The following is an 18033-nucleotide window of genomic DNA, read 5'->3' on the forward strand; positions in this document are numbered from 1 at the left end:
ATTTAAAATACGTGAGCGGCGATTCCTCGTGTTCAACTAATGCAAAAGGAGTTAGGCCGGTTTTGAGTGCTTTCAAAAACTTGATTTAAATTTCAGGTGTTTTCTCGACCATTGATCATGGACCATTTGAATGTGTAGCCAACTTATTTTTAGGCCGCATAATTACTGTTTAGGACATTTTTGTTTGTATTGAATGCCAGTGTTTTTGGAGACCAGGTAAAATTATTATTTGATGAATGATAGTTATATTATATTTTTCCTAAGACTCTGATATTGTTTAAATTTATTTTCTGTGTTTTTATTCTTTATTATATTGTTAATAAATTGGTTAAGTACGAAACCTTTTATTGTCTTCAATGTCTGCACAACATATTATCTCAGGGAGCTTTTATTGCTACTATTGCTAAAATGTTTAATTTTTTAAACTTTACTTTAGCATCAAATTTATCAAAAACTTTACTTTTACATCAAATCCGGACGTCCATTATCCGGACCTCAAAACCACCAACACTTTTACTTGTAGGCTTTGCACATGTCCCTTTGATTTCTCCCTCTGCGCATAATAAAACATCCGATTCTTAATTTCACTTCGACACTAAATGAAATACCTTGTTATTGAAGAAACAATCATTTTACCATAAATTATGATCAGTAATTTGGCTCCGCTGCTGCCTATCTGCTTGGCACACATCTCAAACCGAAGCATTCCACATAGATACATTGTTGATCTGACGCCAACTTGGCGAATCATTAGTGTTACGAAATGGCAAGGCGTGGTGAGATGGCATCCCCGCAAAGCAGTTTTAGGGTTGCCATAAAATGGCAAGGAAAGGACAGTGTTGCCACATTTGGCAAGAAATCTCCAATTTGGCGACATTTTGTGACAAAATTGGCTATGTGCCATGGACTGATGGAGAACCTTCTGGAACGAATTCTTACCGGTTTAGCCCAGAATGTTCTCGAATACAAGCCGAAAGCTATTCAAACCCGGCTGGTCCGCAGTCAGTTAGTATCGAGAGCATGTGCATCATCGAGAGAGCGAGTGTGTGTGCCTCGTCTAGAGTGTGAGTTAGTCAGTATTGAGTTGGTGTCTCGTCTGGCGAGTCAATCCCTGCGGAGTCGATCGAGTTGACAGCCAGGCAGCGAGTGCCAAGTGGGTCGTTGAGTGCACCGGAGGAGTCTGTTAGTGTATCGCAGTTAGTGCATCGTCGAGAAAGTGTGTTGAGCTCCACGAACAACTGAACTGAAGAGTCGGTAGCTGTGCTCGTGTGTTGTCGAGTGCATCATGAGTTATAGCATGGATAGTATCAAGAGTACGTAGAGTTCTGAGAACGACCAAGCAGAGTCGAGAGCTGTACTCCGGAAAGCAGAGTCGGGTGTTTTGCAGGAAGCTGTCTCCACTGTGATAGCCTGATAACCTGAAGGCTGTGTCGCGTGTCAGCGTGTTTATAGTAAGTAGTTCATCGACGACTGCGAAACGTGTTTTGGAGCTGTCCTGACAATACTGGTAAATAAAGTGTTTTTTGATACTTCATCAAATGTCGTCGTTATTCACTCCAAATCTACGAACCCTGTATGAACGTGAAGGAAGAAAATAATGTAACAACTGGTGTCAGAAAAGAAGATTAAAAAACGTAACATTATTTATTATACTTTCCTTTCATCAACGCATGTTTATCAAAACATGACAACTTGAGTAATGACTCATGTAGGATGCCTAAACAATTGTTTTATGTTAGTAATCGAATAATAAAGGAGTATGGTAACCTTTTATGTTGACATTACGCTTGGCGATGATTACAGATTTAAGTTAAATGCTCTAAAAATTTACCAAAAATTTCTTTCCATATGCTAAACGTAGAACTTGTTGATGATGCTCATAAATCCAAAGATTACATTTAGGGCTATTTGAATTAAGAATAACTGATTTGTTATTTGCATAAACCCAGAACCAACGCCAGGGCTCGTATGGCCGCATCAAGTCGCAGAATTTAGAACTCACAGAGACTGCATCAGGCGGTAAAGATATCTAGCGCTGGCCCTCAATAAGGCTTAAGTATATGTGGGAATTTATTTATTCAGAACTCTGATAAGCCTTAAGCATGTGCAAGAAATAGGCATATGTATAATAAATAAATAATACAATTTAGGCTTAATTGTCTCAGTGCGCGTTAAAAGCAAGGTAAAATTTAACGGAACAACTTGTCATTAGTCACCAAGCCCATGTTGCATAGCCAAATATGTATAGTGAAGGATAGCAAATTTGATGATCATAGCTGCTAATTTTAAAGGTTTTCAAATATCGCAAAACAAAGGTAAAATTTTCCAGTTAACAGATTTTGTAAAGAAATGTGGAGACGCGGTAATAAATGAAGATGATATAAAAGAAGTATTTCATTGTGATGACAATGTTTCTCAATCAATCAATTAATAAATGGCAAAATCTGTAGTATGGTTTTAGATCCAGAAAATACTGCTACCAGTAGTGAAGAAAGTGACAGAGAAGTTACTGAAAATGAGAAAATTTCGATTGACAAGTTAATCAGAATTTTCGAAACAGCAGTTACAGGACTTCAACAATGTAACTAAACAAGAGATTATGTCTGTCTACAGAATTAAAGAGAAAGTATTAGCACAAAAAACGAAGCAACTTAAACAACTTACATTGAAAGAAATATTTAATAAAGTAAACAAATAAATATTAAGCTTTTCTTCCTCTAAATTTTAATACCCTTTAGATCATATATACTTCATTATTTCATAAATCCCGATTTCATTTTTAAATTTTATTATTTCTACATGCCATCTTACTAGATTTAAACTGATAATCTAATATCAGGAAAATCCCAAATCCGGAATTGCAGAAGTTCTGATGAGTCCGGATTTCGGACTCTGTACTGTATGCATTTTTATAGTTGCTGCAGGTAATGAGTGATCTTAAAGCATTTGTTAGGTGAGCACTTAAAATTAGCAATCTAAGCATCGTAAGTTCATTTGTCTTACTGGTTTTGAGTCATGCAGATAAATATTTTAATTTAATTATAATGTTTTGTAAAATAATAATAATAATAACTGTACTAGTTTTTAATTGGTGTATGTATTTTCAGTTTCGTATTCACCTGGGGGTATAAATTATGGAAGAGTAGTGCCAGTTCCTGACTGGGTAAGTTATTGAGGGAGATATTTTATTTAATGTTGTATATATTTCTTTTATTTAAAAGTAGCACACATATTATACCATTCATTGTATAGCATCTTTGCATACCATTGTTAATGTTTCTCGAGAGTACTACTTTAAAAAAATTTTGAGCAATATTCTTTCAGCTATGTCTTTGGGACTGTATCTCCCCAATAATGGCCATTGTGAGGACTAACAAACCCCCTACATAAAAGATGACTTCATTACTCCAAAGAAGTTCTTTAAAAGGGTTTGAATTATCTTTATGCCATGCGAGCGCCATTTCACAAAATTCAGTAGGCATTACCACAGTCATCTGGAAACAATTGTTGGATGTAATGAGGCCACCATGGTCTGTAATGCAACTTTTTATAGAGAATGGCACCCACAGTGTAGCATGTAAAACCACTCTTTCTTGCAGACTGCCTTGTTGATTTTGATTGGCTTTGCTCAAACTGCACCTAGAACAGCATGTCTCCCATGTCAAGACCTCCACCACCTTTGAACATGATTTACAGTCTACCGCACATCATACAAGGTAACCAAAAATGTTCTTGCCATTTTGAACAGTCAGAAAGAAAAAGTTATAAAATAAATAATAATCACCGCTAATTCTCAAAGTAATCACCTTCAACATCCAGTGCCTTTTGACGAGTGGCTAGCTGTGCAGTGCCATCGCAATAGAACTCAGGAGTCTTGGACGCAAAGAAGTTTGTGAGGGCCTTATCGAGGTCTAGCCGGTTGTTGAATAATTTCCCACAAAGATGGTTGTCCAGGGAATGGAAAAGGTGGTAGTCTGTTGGTGCGAAGTCTGGGGAATATGGTGGATGGGGTAGTGTCTCCCAGCATAGTCGCTGGATGCTGTCTCTGGCCTCCTGAGCCACATGCGGCTTCACATTGTCATAGAGGAGGAAAACACCTTTACGATTGACCAATGCTGGCTCTTTATGCATCAGTGCCCAAATGCACACGTTCCAACTGCGAGTACAGGCCTGCCATGATGGTTTGTTCCATTGGCAGGAGCTCATAGTGCACCACTTGGTGACTCGTCCACCAGATACAGAGTATGATCTTGCGTGGAGAAAAGTTTGAGGCACAGGGTCCTATGGCGACAACAATGTCTGGAAAGCCTGGGTATGACATACTGGACCCACTTTTCATCGATGGTGAGTACTCAATCAAATATGAATGCATTGCGGTGCCGAGTAAGAGATGACAAACCGGTAACAATGCAGTGTTGCTTGTTTGCATTAGACACTGTATGGGGGTACCCACTTGCTCAGCTTGTATATCTTTCTTAAGCGGTGCAAATGGAGTCTGATTGTTTCATTGGATACCTGGAAGTATGCAGCTAGCTCACCACGTTTTAGCTACTATCACTCTCTATGGCTGCTCTCTGGCCAACTGCTGCTTGGTGCATCACTAAGAGACATATCCCCTGACCTGAACTTCTGGAATTATTGCCTAGCAGTTCATCCGCTAATGGCATCATCACCAAAGTTCTGGCAAATTCGGCGACTTGATTCTACTGCAGGCAGGCCCATTTTAAAATCATACAGAAAACAACACCGAGCGAGCGTCTTTGACGCATCCATTTCAATCAGTCGCTGTGTGAGTTATGTTTGAAGTACCGATGCAACACGCTTTTATACTCTTGATAAATGTCCGAACTCCCGTCCTAGCCACTGAGGTTTAATCTTCCAATGTCATATCAGAAATGGCGAGAACTTTTTTAATCACCTTGTATCTTGCTGCAATTTTGGCTCTTTCTTCAATACTTAATTCAATTTACCTGCCATCAAAGTTTATATTATAAAAAGAATGTGTAGAAATGTTTTCATTTTTTTCTTTGTATTGTCTTATCTTTATTTTCAGATACATTATATAAAAATGTTTGGTAATTATAAAATTATTACAATAAGTTAAAGAAATATCAAAACTGCTAAAATTTTTGGCGACCCACAGTTTAAGAAACCCTGCTGTAGATTACGTATAAAAGAAAACCAAGCCATTTCATTAATGATGTGCTATGACTTACTTCTGCTCTGCATGTGAGAGCATACATACCCAAAAACATCGTGTTAAGCATCAAGTGCCACTGTGGGTCATCTGGCATATATTAGCCATTGAGCACAAAACAAGATCCAGGTTGTAATTTTATTCATCTTGCCACTGAGTGCTGCAAGTTTTATATGCTTCCTAAAAATAGTTTAAGAAGTTGCAATCGTTTTTCTTAGTTATATTTGCAAAAAAGCCGAAATACTCATATATTTTTTTTAAGTCATTCACAGATGACTTTCCTTCTATTATTTCTTCAAGAATATGTAATATATTTGTGATGCAAACAGTCTATCATTGCGATTTTTGATTTTGCATGGTGGAAGGGCTGAAACTTTTAAACATGTATGTACAAGAGGATAGCATGAGTAGTACTGAAAGAAAAAAATAAACATTTTTCTATGGAAACAAAGGATCATAAAGTTATTGGGCAGAGAACCAGAATGCCTGTTATCTGCCATTTTAACTGGAGCTTAACCTGCTACCAAATGCATCGAATCATGCTACAACTTCATTTAGAAAAATATTTCCCGACAGTGAAATTGCTTATGAAAAATAATCTTCAGCTATTTATTGAATTAAAACAGTTCATTTCTGTCCCTATATGGATGAAAGCAAAGCAACTGATGCAAAACTATACTTATGCAAAACTGTATCCAGATGTTAATTAGAGTATTTTTCTATTAAACTTGCAACTAATAAAAATGTTTCTTGCATGTAAATATTTTTGCATCATTTTCATTTAAGAATGAATTACTGAACTTTTAGATATTAATTAGGTACTATTTAAAGTTAATTCATTATTAAAAATATTTTTTCTATATATTTTTATTATTAAAAAATATGCCTAAACCAATCTTTTTAGTTTCATTCTCATTTGAAAAGCTGGAGATTTTATTATTGTTGTATGCTTTTGTTTCCCCTTATTCTTCCAAAAAAAAAAAAAAAAAAAAAAAAAAAAATCAGCATTCATCTTTGAAATACATAAGAATGAAGAACAGATGATTTGTTCAGAAGGAAAAGATGAGGATTCGTTTATGCTATTAATACTTTCTCACAATTCAGTTCTTTAAACCTTTTTGCACATCTCTCTATGCTACAACTTCTCAAGAATTCTTTTAGCTTTCTGGTCAGTTGTTTCAGTGACCATTTTCTTTTTAATGTTCTTTGATTAGTGAAAAAAATTCTCTTTCAGCTGCATGCACAGGCTGTAAAGTCTTTACACTTGCAGTGGAATATCAAAGAGTCTTCTCAACCTGCTCTCTTAATTTTTTTTTTTTTTTTAAGCCATTAAACCTAAAACCTTTTTCAAACTTTTCTTAATGATACTATATGTATGCTATGAAATTATCTTCTTACTTTATAATTTTTTGATTTGAAACAACTTGCATATGATACATTTGCAAAGATTTTTAAATAATGTACACTGCTCAAAAACAAAAACAAAAAAAAAAAAAAAAGGGACAGTGCTATATCTCCCGTTCTATTGGGCCGATTGACAAAATTCAAACTGCGTTTTTCATGTCTCGAAAGCGCGACTTAGGATATATATTAGATTTATATATAGCACTATTCTAACATAGGTATTTTGACACAAAATCGGACTTTTTCTGAAATAACATACCAATTTTTTTCTATATTTCGATTCTACGACTCAGTATAGCTCAATAATAAAATATTAGCTCTCAAAATTTTAGCTGCTTAATGTTAATTGAATTTGGCAAATGTTTATTAATATCTCTTTTTTTATTAAACTTTTTTGATTTTTTCTCTCACATTTCGAAATTTAGGTTCATTCCAAATAAATTTTACCCATTTTTTGTGTTTTATTTTTTAAATTTCTATTTTTAAATAATTTTTATAAATTTTTTTAAAACATTTTGAATTATAACCTATAAAATTTTTACCATCATCATAAAGTAGGTGTATTTTTAAGCATATCTGCAAAAAATTAGACTTTTTTATTCAAAATTTTCTAAGATATACACGAATTTACATAATTTTCGCGTTTTGAAATTTGGCACCTTTTTTTTGAGCGATAATAACGCCAAATGTGGTCTATGGATTTTTGTTACACTGAACTGCCACAGCTATTTTTAACCTTAAACTTCAAGTAAAATTTTACGAAGAATTAATTATATGACATTTTTTCCCTCAATGATGCGTAATAAATATTTATTAATACTATATGAAAGACTATTTTTTAAATTATAGGTGATATTATTCAAATTTTTAACTATTTTTTTTTTAAATTTCTCTCGTATCTTTTCTTTTTTAAAAAAATTTAAGAGTAAGTTTTTGTAAGAGTAAATGTTTACCTTCGGCGTTTTATCGTCTGCTACTTTACTTCGTTTAAATCGAATTGTCTAAACCTGAGAATTTTCGTTTGATATTTATTTGAATTTTATGACATTAACTGCATAATTTATTTCTAAACAAACTGTTGCTTTTGAAGTGGCTGAAAGAGCGGCTGATACTATCATCCATATTTTTAAAGCACAATATATTTTTATACAAACATAATATTTAGAATAATCATTTTTTATAAAAGTCAAATTATGATATAAACATACAACCCTCTAGAGACTGAATTACTGGAAGTTCAATGGTTATGTAGAAATGATCTGCAGCTACTTAATGGCTGGATAAGTCAGCAGATTCTGTGGACAAGTAAGAATAATTATATAAACGACACCAACATTCTGGATTCAATAAACAACGAGGATACGATGTTTACTAAATGAATTTAAGAAGTTTTAAAACATAAAAAATCAACCCATTTTTTTTCCTAAAATGTATTTTTGTGCATAGTGTATTTTCATTAGATCCTTAAAATTCTAATTTAGAATGTAATTGTCAAGAACTGAATCCTAATCGTCAGTAATATAATAAGTAATTATTACGGTTATTAATAAATCCTTCTTATAAAGTAATTGCAAATATTTCAAAAAACTTTCTGTCTGAATGCAAACATTTTTCTATGCAAATATTTTTAATTTTATATTAATCAAGATTGCACACCATATTACTTATTTCCACTTCAATTCTTACCGTCAGTTCTAGTAGAATTTACAAATCAATTATATTTAATTAAGGATTGAATTGGATTATTTAATTATGGCAAAGCACACGAGGGCTATTTGCCTAAAGGGAGGGATGCCTTCGTGGAGGACTTTCTAAGGGAAACTGGCTCGTATACACGTAACACATGGGGAAAACCACGAAACCGCCCATGCGGCCAGCCCGTTCGCGGGATTCGAACCTCGGACTGAATTACCAGAGTTCAGCGTCTTTACCGCTCGGCCGTTAGTGGGCTATTTAATTAAGGAATGATCATCTAAGTTAAGAAACAGCGTACCGTAACAACATTCCAATTATTGGCGCCGTATCTTTCATGTTACTCCCGATTGGCTAGCTACATGATTTTTAATGAGTATTCGGATTTTACTAGTAACTTCACTTGGAAATCGCGCTTAAACTAGGTTAGTTGGTTATTTGAACATAGAAAAAACATGGGAGCTATTTGATTAAGATGCTTTCATAGAGAATCTTTGTAAAGAGAACCTAAAAAACTACGAAAACCAACCATGCAGCCTGGGTTAGACTGAGCAGCAAACAATTAGTATTTAACAATATTTTCTTTTTCAAATGCTAGGCAACTGATGAGGCTCCAATTAAATTTCCAATTTAATATTTTATTTGTAAATATTTAAAATATTGTTGTATTCTTTGACACAAAAAGCAGAATTTAAGTTTTGTTAACTCGTTAGTAAACTACCAAGCCGTAGTGCAAATGAATATTCAATTTCTTTGGCAATAATTGTATTCACTTAATATTCTTGGAATATGAGCTAAAGAAGGAACGTTCTCGGAAGATTAAAGAAGTGTTTAAATCCAGTGATATTAGGTTTGTCTTACAAGCTCAGGATCAAAACGATTCTGCAATTGCCCGAGTAGTTGACTTGTAAATGGATGTGAATTAAGCAGATGACTTTTAATCTTACGTTATTCAGCCAGAAAACGTATTCCAAATGTTTTGTATTGCATGACAATGCATCTTTTCATTATTCAATAACCAGTCGGAGAACCGCTTGTGTTCGGAAAATAAGTATGTATATTCAATCGTCCTGCATGTTCTTCAAATTTGTCTTCTTGTGATTTTTTTTCTTTCTCAAAAAGTAAACTTGCCTCTCAAAGGAAAGTTTTTTGCATTGAAGAGACGAAATTAATATGACATCTACTTTTAGAGGCATGTGAAAAACAGATCTCTACAAACCTTCTCTTCCATTACATGTTGTGCAGTCAGACAAAAAGTTACATCAGCGTAAATTCTATAATCTATTTTTATTACACTCTGATTACTTTATTAACATACAGTGAATAAATACTAAATCTTTTACTTTAGCTTAAGTAATTCGGAATTTTTGACGGAATTGTTGTCGGAACTAGGACTTAAAAGATAAGTCAAATTAAATATTTCGATAACCCAGTAAATTCAAGTTCGAAATTTCAATATTTTATTTTCAGAGGGAGGGGAAATGTTTTCAGTTTTGGTCCATTATACTAAGTATATTTGCTTCGATTTTTTATTTTTCCATAAAAGAGAAAATTTTACGCATGGTATACATATAACGCATAGCTTCAAATTAAAATTTAATAATATACAGTGTGGTTATAATTAAAGTTCCACATTGAAACGGTCATAAAAGGAAAACTACTGGATCAAATGTTATCAAACTTGGAAATCGTGTAAAGGAGGTCATGGGAATTTATTTTCCGCGAAAAAAAGGAAGTTCGAAACCTCACCACGAGGGAGGGAAATGGCGTTGTATGCAATATTGTTAAACGAAATATGGATCGGAATCTAACTTAACCTTTTGTTAAACGTGTTTAATATGTTGTATACCCTTAAGAAACTTTGAAGTAGGCAAATTATTATTTAAAGACGTTAAATTCGATAAATGTCGAGTGCGCCATCCCCGTAAGTGAGAATTTCGTCCGTGAAAACCACGAATTAGCGATTAGAAAATGTGAGATCGCAAATCACTCTCACAAGTGCGTACAATCTGGAAATCGTTTTCTTACAGATCGCTAATTTGTAATTTTTTAGGCCTGAATTCGGCACTAAAACATGAAGATACTGATTCAAAACGCTTTTAATCGATTTGGGCCAAAGAAATCTCTCATGTTATCTATCTAGTTCCATTCCATTCTCCTACTGCATTCGATTGCATAACAGTCATTTCACACCGTTTACTGTTGAATGACAGCTAGTTTTATAACAGAACCATTTTTTTCTGAAGAGCAGTCGACAGCTGGACCACTGCGATTGCAGCTCACTTAGAATCAATATTAAAATGTTTCGTGATACATGAACTGCAGTAACGTGGAATTTTAGATGCTACGATTTTTATGCAGGGCTGGGCACCACCTCAAGAGTGTCACATAGTTACTTAGGCAACATTTCACGAATGAACGTATTATAGGCCAACACTTCCCTCTTCCCACCAGTCCTCAACCTCTGTGACTTTTGTCTATGAGGTTATCTCAAAAGCACTGTTTATGGTAATAATCTAAACAATTTGGCAGAAATGAAAAATGTGATACACTGATAACATTCCTCCTGATATGCTATGTGTAACGTGTATACGAGCCAGTTTCCCTTAAAAAGTTCTCTACGAAGGCATCCCTCCCTTAAGGCAGATAGCCCTCGAGTGCTTTACCGTAATCTAATAAACCAAACCAAAACCAAACCTGATATGCTAAGAGCTGCTGTTGAGAATGCAGTAACATGATTTAACTTGCTTTCGGAAAATGCTGGACGCTACATTGAACATGCTTTGTAACACGTTTCGGAAAATATTAAACACATTTTAAACAGATGTTTTCGTGTCTTATTTCATTTAACAATATTGTATACAGCGCCATTTTTCCCCTGATGGTGAGTTTTTGAACTCTTTTTTTTTTTTTTTCCGCCGAAAATAAATTCCCATAACCTCCTTTACACGATTCCCAAGTTTGATAACATTTGGTCCGGTAGTTTTCCTTTTATGACCATTTCAATTTGAAACTTTAATTATAACCACCATGTAAATTAAACTTTAAAAGTTTGACAGTTTGGTTCAAGTCCCAGCTTTAAAAATATATATATATAAATATAATCTTTTATATTAATCCTTATAGAAAGAATGTTTTAAGAAGCTAAATTTCTCTCACTTTATAGATTGTATAAAAAAAACATGATCTTTAATATGACTTAGATTGTTTCAGCCGATATAAGAATCGGGTTACTCGGTGGTACAGAATAAACCCTGCTGGACTGTTTTATTTCTTTGTCATTTAGCAAAAATCTTTTAATTAAAATATTTATCCTTTGGACTTCGCTTTAAACTTTATTTATAGCTAAAATGACTAGAAAATGAAAAGCTGTCTTCAGCTGAAACGCAATTCATATAATTGATATTTTAAAAAATTGACAAGAATGCAAAATGTATGGAAGTCTAGCAGTCGAAAAATCTTAATTTTCTTGTGTGAGCACTGAAAATAACTGTAGAAGGAAAGAAGAAAATTAGGGAGAAAAGTAAGCAAAAATTTGCAGGGAAATTTGGCTGTCAGACATACCAAATGTTCAAAAAGTTGGACGCTTTCGAATATACTTTCAGGATACTTCAAAGAAGTTAGGTGTTCAAAGAGAAAACACTTGGACGTGTACACCAGTAAATACCATCAATTGAGCTTGTGTTAACAGAAAAGACAAAATGATATCATTGCAGATTAAAGTGAAGAGTGACTGGTTTTAAAATATATGGTTGTGTAAATTACATTATAGAACATCATATCGTATCATAAATGTTGAATTCCATGATTTTGTCAGTCGAATTATTTGAAGATTCAGGAGTTTATCCAGTGATGTATGTGGATGTCACCTAAAGATGTTTTTTTCCCCCTTCCTGATGAAACAGCGGCCGAGCAGTAAAGTCGCTGAACACTGGTAGTTCGGTCCGAGGTTCGAATCCCGCGAACGGGCTGGCTGCATGGGCGTTTTCGTGGTTTTCCCCATGTGTAACGTGTATGAGAGCCAGTTTCCCTTAGAAAGTCCTCCACGAAGGCATCCCTCCACTTAGGCAGATAGCCGTAGTATGCTTTGTCATAATAAAATAAACCAAAACCTTTTGATGAAACCAGTCTTTCCTTTCATCTCATACCTTCAAAATGTTTAGCCTCTAAAGACTGATAAAGGCTCTGACGAAATACTTCGTGAAGAACTTTCTAAGGGAAACCAGCTGTCATACGCGGTACACATGAGAAAATCCACGAAAACGCCCATGCAACCAGCCCGTTTACCGGGGTTTGAACCCCGGAGTGAACTACCGGTGTTCAGCAACTTTACCGCTCGGCCGTTTGTGGGCCTTTTTGAAATGGAAGACGATAACTTTATTTAAAATGATTGTCAAAAATACCAAAATGTTTCGAAAAGTTGGATACCTTTCAATATACTTTCAGAATGCTTAAAGAAAAAGAAAAGAAAAATAAATTTTTTCGTAAAATTTAGTATTCGTATTTTTTTAAATTTAAAACTTTTCAATCTTATGATATTTGATTCTTGCAATTTCAAAAATAAAATATTTGACTAAAATATGAATAACATTTTAAGAAACCAAATGTAGGATAAAATTGTGTAAAGCAATGGGCACAATGATAAAACTGTTTAAAGCAGTGTATGCAAGTCATCCTAAGTTAAAATATCGGTTATACATCTCTCTTATTTATATATATTTTTTCTGAACGGAACATTGAAAGGCGTGTAAAACTGTGCTTTACTGTATTTTCTCTTTTAATATAGTATGCAGTTTTCAAACGCATCATAGTCTGGGTTACAACGTATTCTTCCGAAAGAAACGCAGTTCAAATAAATAAAATCAAATTCTGGAAAATTGATACTAATAAATATATTTAAAATGCTCAGTTCGAAGGAATAAATATAAAATTTTAAAACAATTAAAATAAAAGTATAAAAATTTAAAAATGACCTAAAATAATAACTATGACGAAAAATATATATAAAGAAAACTATTTGAAAAAAAATAATAATAAACGCTGCACCTTTATTTACGCAGTTCGAATAGGTAAATAGAAATTTTTAAAACAGTTATTCGAATTGGAAAAAAGGAACGATGGTGACTTTTTTTCCTCTCACGGGAAAGGAAACTAGGTTGCCATATATTAAGAAGTTCGCCAAGTAAAGTATTCTTGGCGCAAACTGACAAAAAAGTGCCAACATAAATTTGTGAATTCCCCGTAAATTTCGCTCCAAATTTTACAAAATTTCATATTTAGGCGTAATTTGAGTCGTAGAATCGAAATATGTAAAAAAATTGGTATGTTATTTCAGAAAAAGTCCGATTTTGTGTCAAAATACCTATGTTAGAATAGTGCTATATATAAATCTAATATATATCCTAAGTCGCGCTTTCGAGAAATGAAGAACGCAATTTGAATTTTGTCAATCGGCCCAGTAGATCGGGAGATATAGGACTGTCCCATTTTTTTTTTTGAGCAGTGTACATAACAGTCAAATTGGGTCTTCCAGGTACATAGCAGCCAAATTGGATTTCGTATTTAGATTTTATAAGGCAGTTTTGCTAATTAAACAAATAACATTTATTTCATTTTCATAGCTCAGTAACCACATTTTCATTAAAAGATTTTGATGATTCATGATGTCATTTCAAAATTAATCTATATTGCATGTAAGAATCATATGACATAGATTATATTTAAACTCATGAAATTTAAAGAAACGTATTATAAGCAGTTACTATTTTTATGATGGAAACAGGATATAACTAAATTAAAAAACGAGAGTTAAGAGACTATGTTACTTAGTTACTAAGATAGAATTTCGAGTTATGTATTTTTATATTTTACACACACGCTATATCTTTCTCTTGATTATATTAATTAATTTTGCAGCATTTTGTATGACATTAATAATATGAATTATTTTAATGTTATTATGAATTATTATGAATTATTATTAATAATAATTATGAATTATTATTAATGTCGTAATTAATTCATGAAAATAATGTGTAAATATATATATATGTGTGTGTGTGTTTTGTTTTATTACCATTTATCATACATAATATACGAATATTGATTTCATACAACAAAATGAAAAAATAAACTTTTTTTTTAAAATTCTTGCATTGTCGGTAAAACATGTAAATAATAAGAATGTTCATTATTTAAAAGCATATGTTCATAAATACAATATTTTTAAAAACAGGTATTGGATTATTGGCATCCTTTGGAGAAAGCTCGATATCCTGAATACTTTGCCCGTAGAGAACAGAGAAAATTAGAATATATCGAGCGATGGGAGAAAAAATATGGAAAACCTAAAGAAACTGAACATTAGGTAATTAGTTGTAGCTTTAATTGTAAAATGGGTATGTCTTACTTTAAAACTCAGTCTTAGAAAGGTATTTTATGGCAAAAATGCAGACAGAAAAAACTAATGCTTGTTTAAAGATTTTTTTTTTTTTTTTTTTTGTTATATGGTTAGCACCTCAGATGGTGGCAAATTTTTATTTCTGATATATGCACGTTGCTTTTATAGTAAATAATCAAAGCTAAAAATTTACTAATGTAAAATTGTTTCAATTGTCTGCATATTTTCTATCTAAACATTTATTAATTCTTCCCCCGCCTCACACATGCACAGATATTTCTGCTTACTACCTTTAAAGATAAAAAGTAAGGTTTGAAATGCTTCTTGTAGAGTAAAAATTTACCTTTTTGATGCTTTAAGTATAACTGCAACATACTTTAATAAGTTTTTGTATAAGAAGTATTTCCCCCAAGCACAGAAATTGATGCTATTTAACGAGATTGTGTTTACTAATATACTCGCACTCCTTAACTACCAGTGATTTACAAACACAAAAAATATTTGTAAATTTGTCAGGTAAATGATTTTATAAATTACAAAAGCACACCAAGTAAGTAGGCTAGGTTGTGATGTGAAATATAACAGTCACTCTAAAATGTTTGAGAAAAAACTAAATGGTGGATCAAATCCAAGAATTGTTCAAAGTAGTCCCCTCCAACATCAGTACACTTTTATATGCAAATTTTGCCAAGATTAAATCCTTCAAGCCATCCATTTCTTGGAATCGAAGGGAAGTATGTTCTTTGGAGTAAAAATGATGGCCACAAAATTTTTTTTTAATTAAAATATATCTGAAGAAAAAAAAAAAAAAAAAAAAAAAAAGGATGTCCTATCACTTTTATGTATTTTTGTTAAAAAAAAAAAAGTAAATTATCAAGCTTATGGAATATTGATCCATTATCACTGTGAAGCACGAGTCCCCAAATATTCATGTCCTGAAGTCTTCTAGAAGAAGACTTTTAATGCCATTTAAGTCAGTTGTAACTATTATTCTTTTGAAATTATGGTGTATACAGAATGATTTGCTTAAGTGTTACTTAAGTAGAAACTTAGGTTACTTAAAGACAATTCAAAATAGCATAGCAATGAGGGATTGGAAACGCAATTATCATATGCTACCAAGTAGAGAGGAAAATACAAGAAATAAAAGAGTGATGTGAATATTACTATTTTAATGAGCAAATTAATAACAATTAGTTTGAGCTGCCAACTACGATACAAGCGTAACATTGGCACAGCATTAAAATCATAAACCTTTTGGAATATACTGGGAGTCTCATGGATGAACATGCTAGCTATGCTAATGCAGGTGACAAGATCCAAGAGAAAGAAGTGAAGCAGACCAGGAATAGGATTACAGGTGTGTCACAGCTGCTGGATGGTTTGCTCATCTAACAATCCAAACAAAACTTCTTTCAAGAAAATCTTATAAAAACCATCTGTCTAGATGAACAGGTGCAAGATATGGGCCTATCGGATGGTCACCAACAGAGCCCAAAACACTGAACTTGGAGTTGTCCACTGTCCATATATGTGTATATGCACATTGAATCAGCTTTCTTTGCTAAAGTATGCCTTATCAGTGAACAAAATAGTAGCCGAGAAATGAGATTCCATTCCATGCTTCTGCTCATGCCATTCAGCAAGCATAATTAGCAGGAAGCAGTTATGAAAGCACTGCTCATAGTATGGATACAAGTGATAATTCTCCAGACAATAATTTGGGAAACACTAAGGTTTGTTGCTATTGCTATTGTTCATTCCTTTCTGCTTTGAAGCACCATCTCTTTTATTTCAAGCACCCATGTCATTCATTCTGGATTCCTTTGACTTGCCCCAAAAGATCTGGCATTGCACTATTTTTGGTGCAAGCATGAAACATCTGGTGATTCAGAATCTGTGTGGTTGGGTATTGCTCACTGTACAGGCACACAGCGACTCACCTGTTGCAATCAATTTGGAATCGCTGAAAACTTCCAATCTGCTGTGGTTGATTGTCAAATACATAATTTTATGCACAGTGGTTTTATTTGTTCCACAATGCCCTATAGCAAACTATGAAGTCATTTCCACTCCAAAATTGCTATGTATATCTGAATCACCCTATGAGTAGCTAACTCCCTTACTTTTTACATACTTAAGCAAATTACCTTGTATAGTATTTAGTATTATCTGCAGTTTCACGTAAGTGTGATAGGTGTTGGTTGTTACAGAGGCATCATTTACAGTCATTTTTAATAAATAATTTTGGTCTAATCTATTATATGTTTCAAAGCTGCCTACAAGCAAAAAAAGTGATCAGAAAATTGTGAAATTTTTGTGGCGGACTTAATGTAGGGATGAGAATGTCTTTCAGCGAAAAAAATTAATTACAAATAGACAGAGGACATTTACTTTGAAATCCTGTAGCAAAAATGTAAATCTTTGTTCACATCATGCAGCAGCTGTTACAAAAATCTAGAAACATTTGCTTTGTTCAGTGTGCTTGTTGCTCACAATGATGATAAGTTTATGAGATCGCATTTTGTTAGTACATTTATTTTAGATAAACAGCAGGCACTTTCATAATGTGTGGCCTCCCTGATCCCCAATCCATGCAATTTTTGGGTTTGGGAACATTTGAGCATGCCATCTTGTGATTTCAAATGGTAGCTGAAAATGATGGCCATCACGTGGAACAAAATTTTTTGTATCAAAATTTGTAAAACTACTGTGAAGGTGTGGTTAAATGTATAATTTATTAATATAATGCCCTCTGGTGATTCTTTTTTGTAACTAATTTTTCTTTCTCTCAAAGGCATTCTTATCCCTTCATTAAGTCCACAACAAAATTTCACAATTTTTTATCACTGGTTTTGCTTGTAGGCAGTTTCGAAATAGGGTTCTTTAATTATACATCCTGTACATCTAATCTAGACACAAACTTCAGTCAGTTCTGTAACTCATTACATATCTCAAAGCAGATTCCCTGTACTTTTATGCATGCAAATGTTAAATGGCTATAATTTTAAGAATGCAGTAGTAATTTTACTGCTAGTAACCGCAGTAATCTCCCAAACTTCATAAATTTGCAGTTACTTAAGTACTTAATACTGTAACATTTAAACTGAAACCAATTAGAAATAAGAACTGCATGAATTTCTCTTTTCCATAATCTGTACTTCTTACATTCAAATAAGATTCATGCAGTTTAGTCAGTTTGCACCGTTAGTGTTGCTTATTTACTTTTAAATTGGATTTAAATGCAAAACCAAATGCACTGGTAGAAGAAAATTTAAAAATAATTTGTATATATGAAAAAGAGAAAATTATATCAGTAATAACTCAAAATATAAATAAA

The 18033-nt window shown here is 33.1% G+C and overlaps 1 protein-coding gene across 1 annotated transcript in view; it reads left to right on the forward strand.

Annotated features, from left to right (window-relative positions):
• The window catches only part of ND-B22 (NADH dehydrogenase (ubiquinone) B22 subunit), a 59861-nt gene that overhangs the window by 40495 nt on the left and 1333 nt on the right, over positions 1–18033 (forward strand). The window contains exons 3-4 of the mRNA XM_085822302.1: positions 3108–3163; positions 14529–14660. Of these exons, the coding sequence (XP_085678428.1) occupies positions 3108–3163; positions 14529–14660 (188 nt within the window). The remainder of the gene's footprint in view (positions 1–3107; positions 3164–14528; positions 14661–18033) is intronic.

This window comes from Stegodyphus dumicola, chromosome 8 (genome assembly GCF_044657685.1).
Source record: "Stegodyphus dumicola isolate Sdum_Otavi_A_Nest chromosome 8, ASM4465768v1".
In the NCBI taxonomy this organism is placed as follows: domain Eukaryota; kingdom Metazoa; phylum Arthropoda; class Arachnida; order Araneae; family Eresidae; genus Stegodyphus; species Stegodyphus dumicola.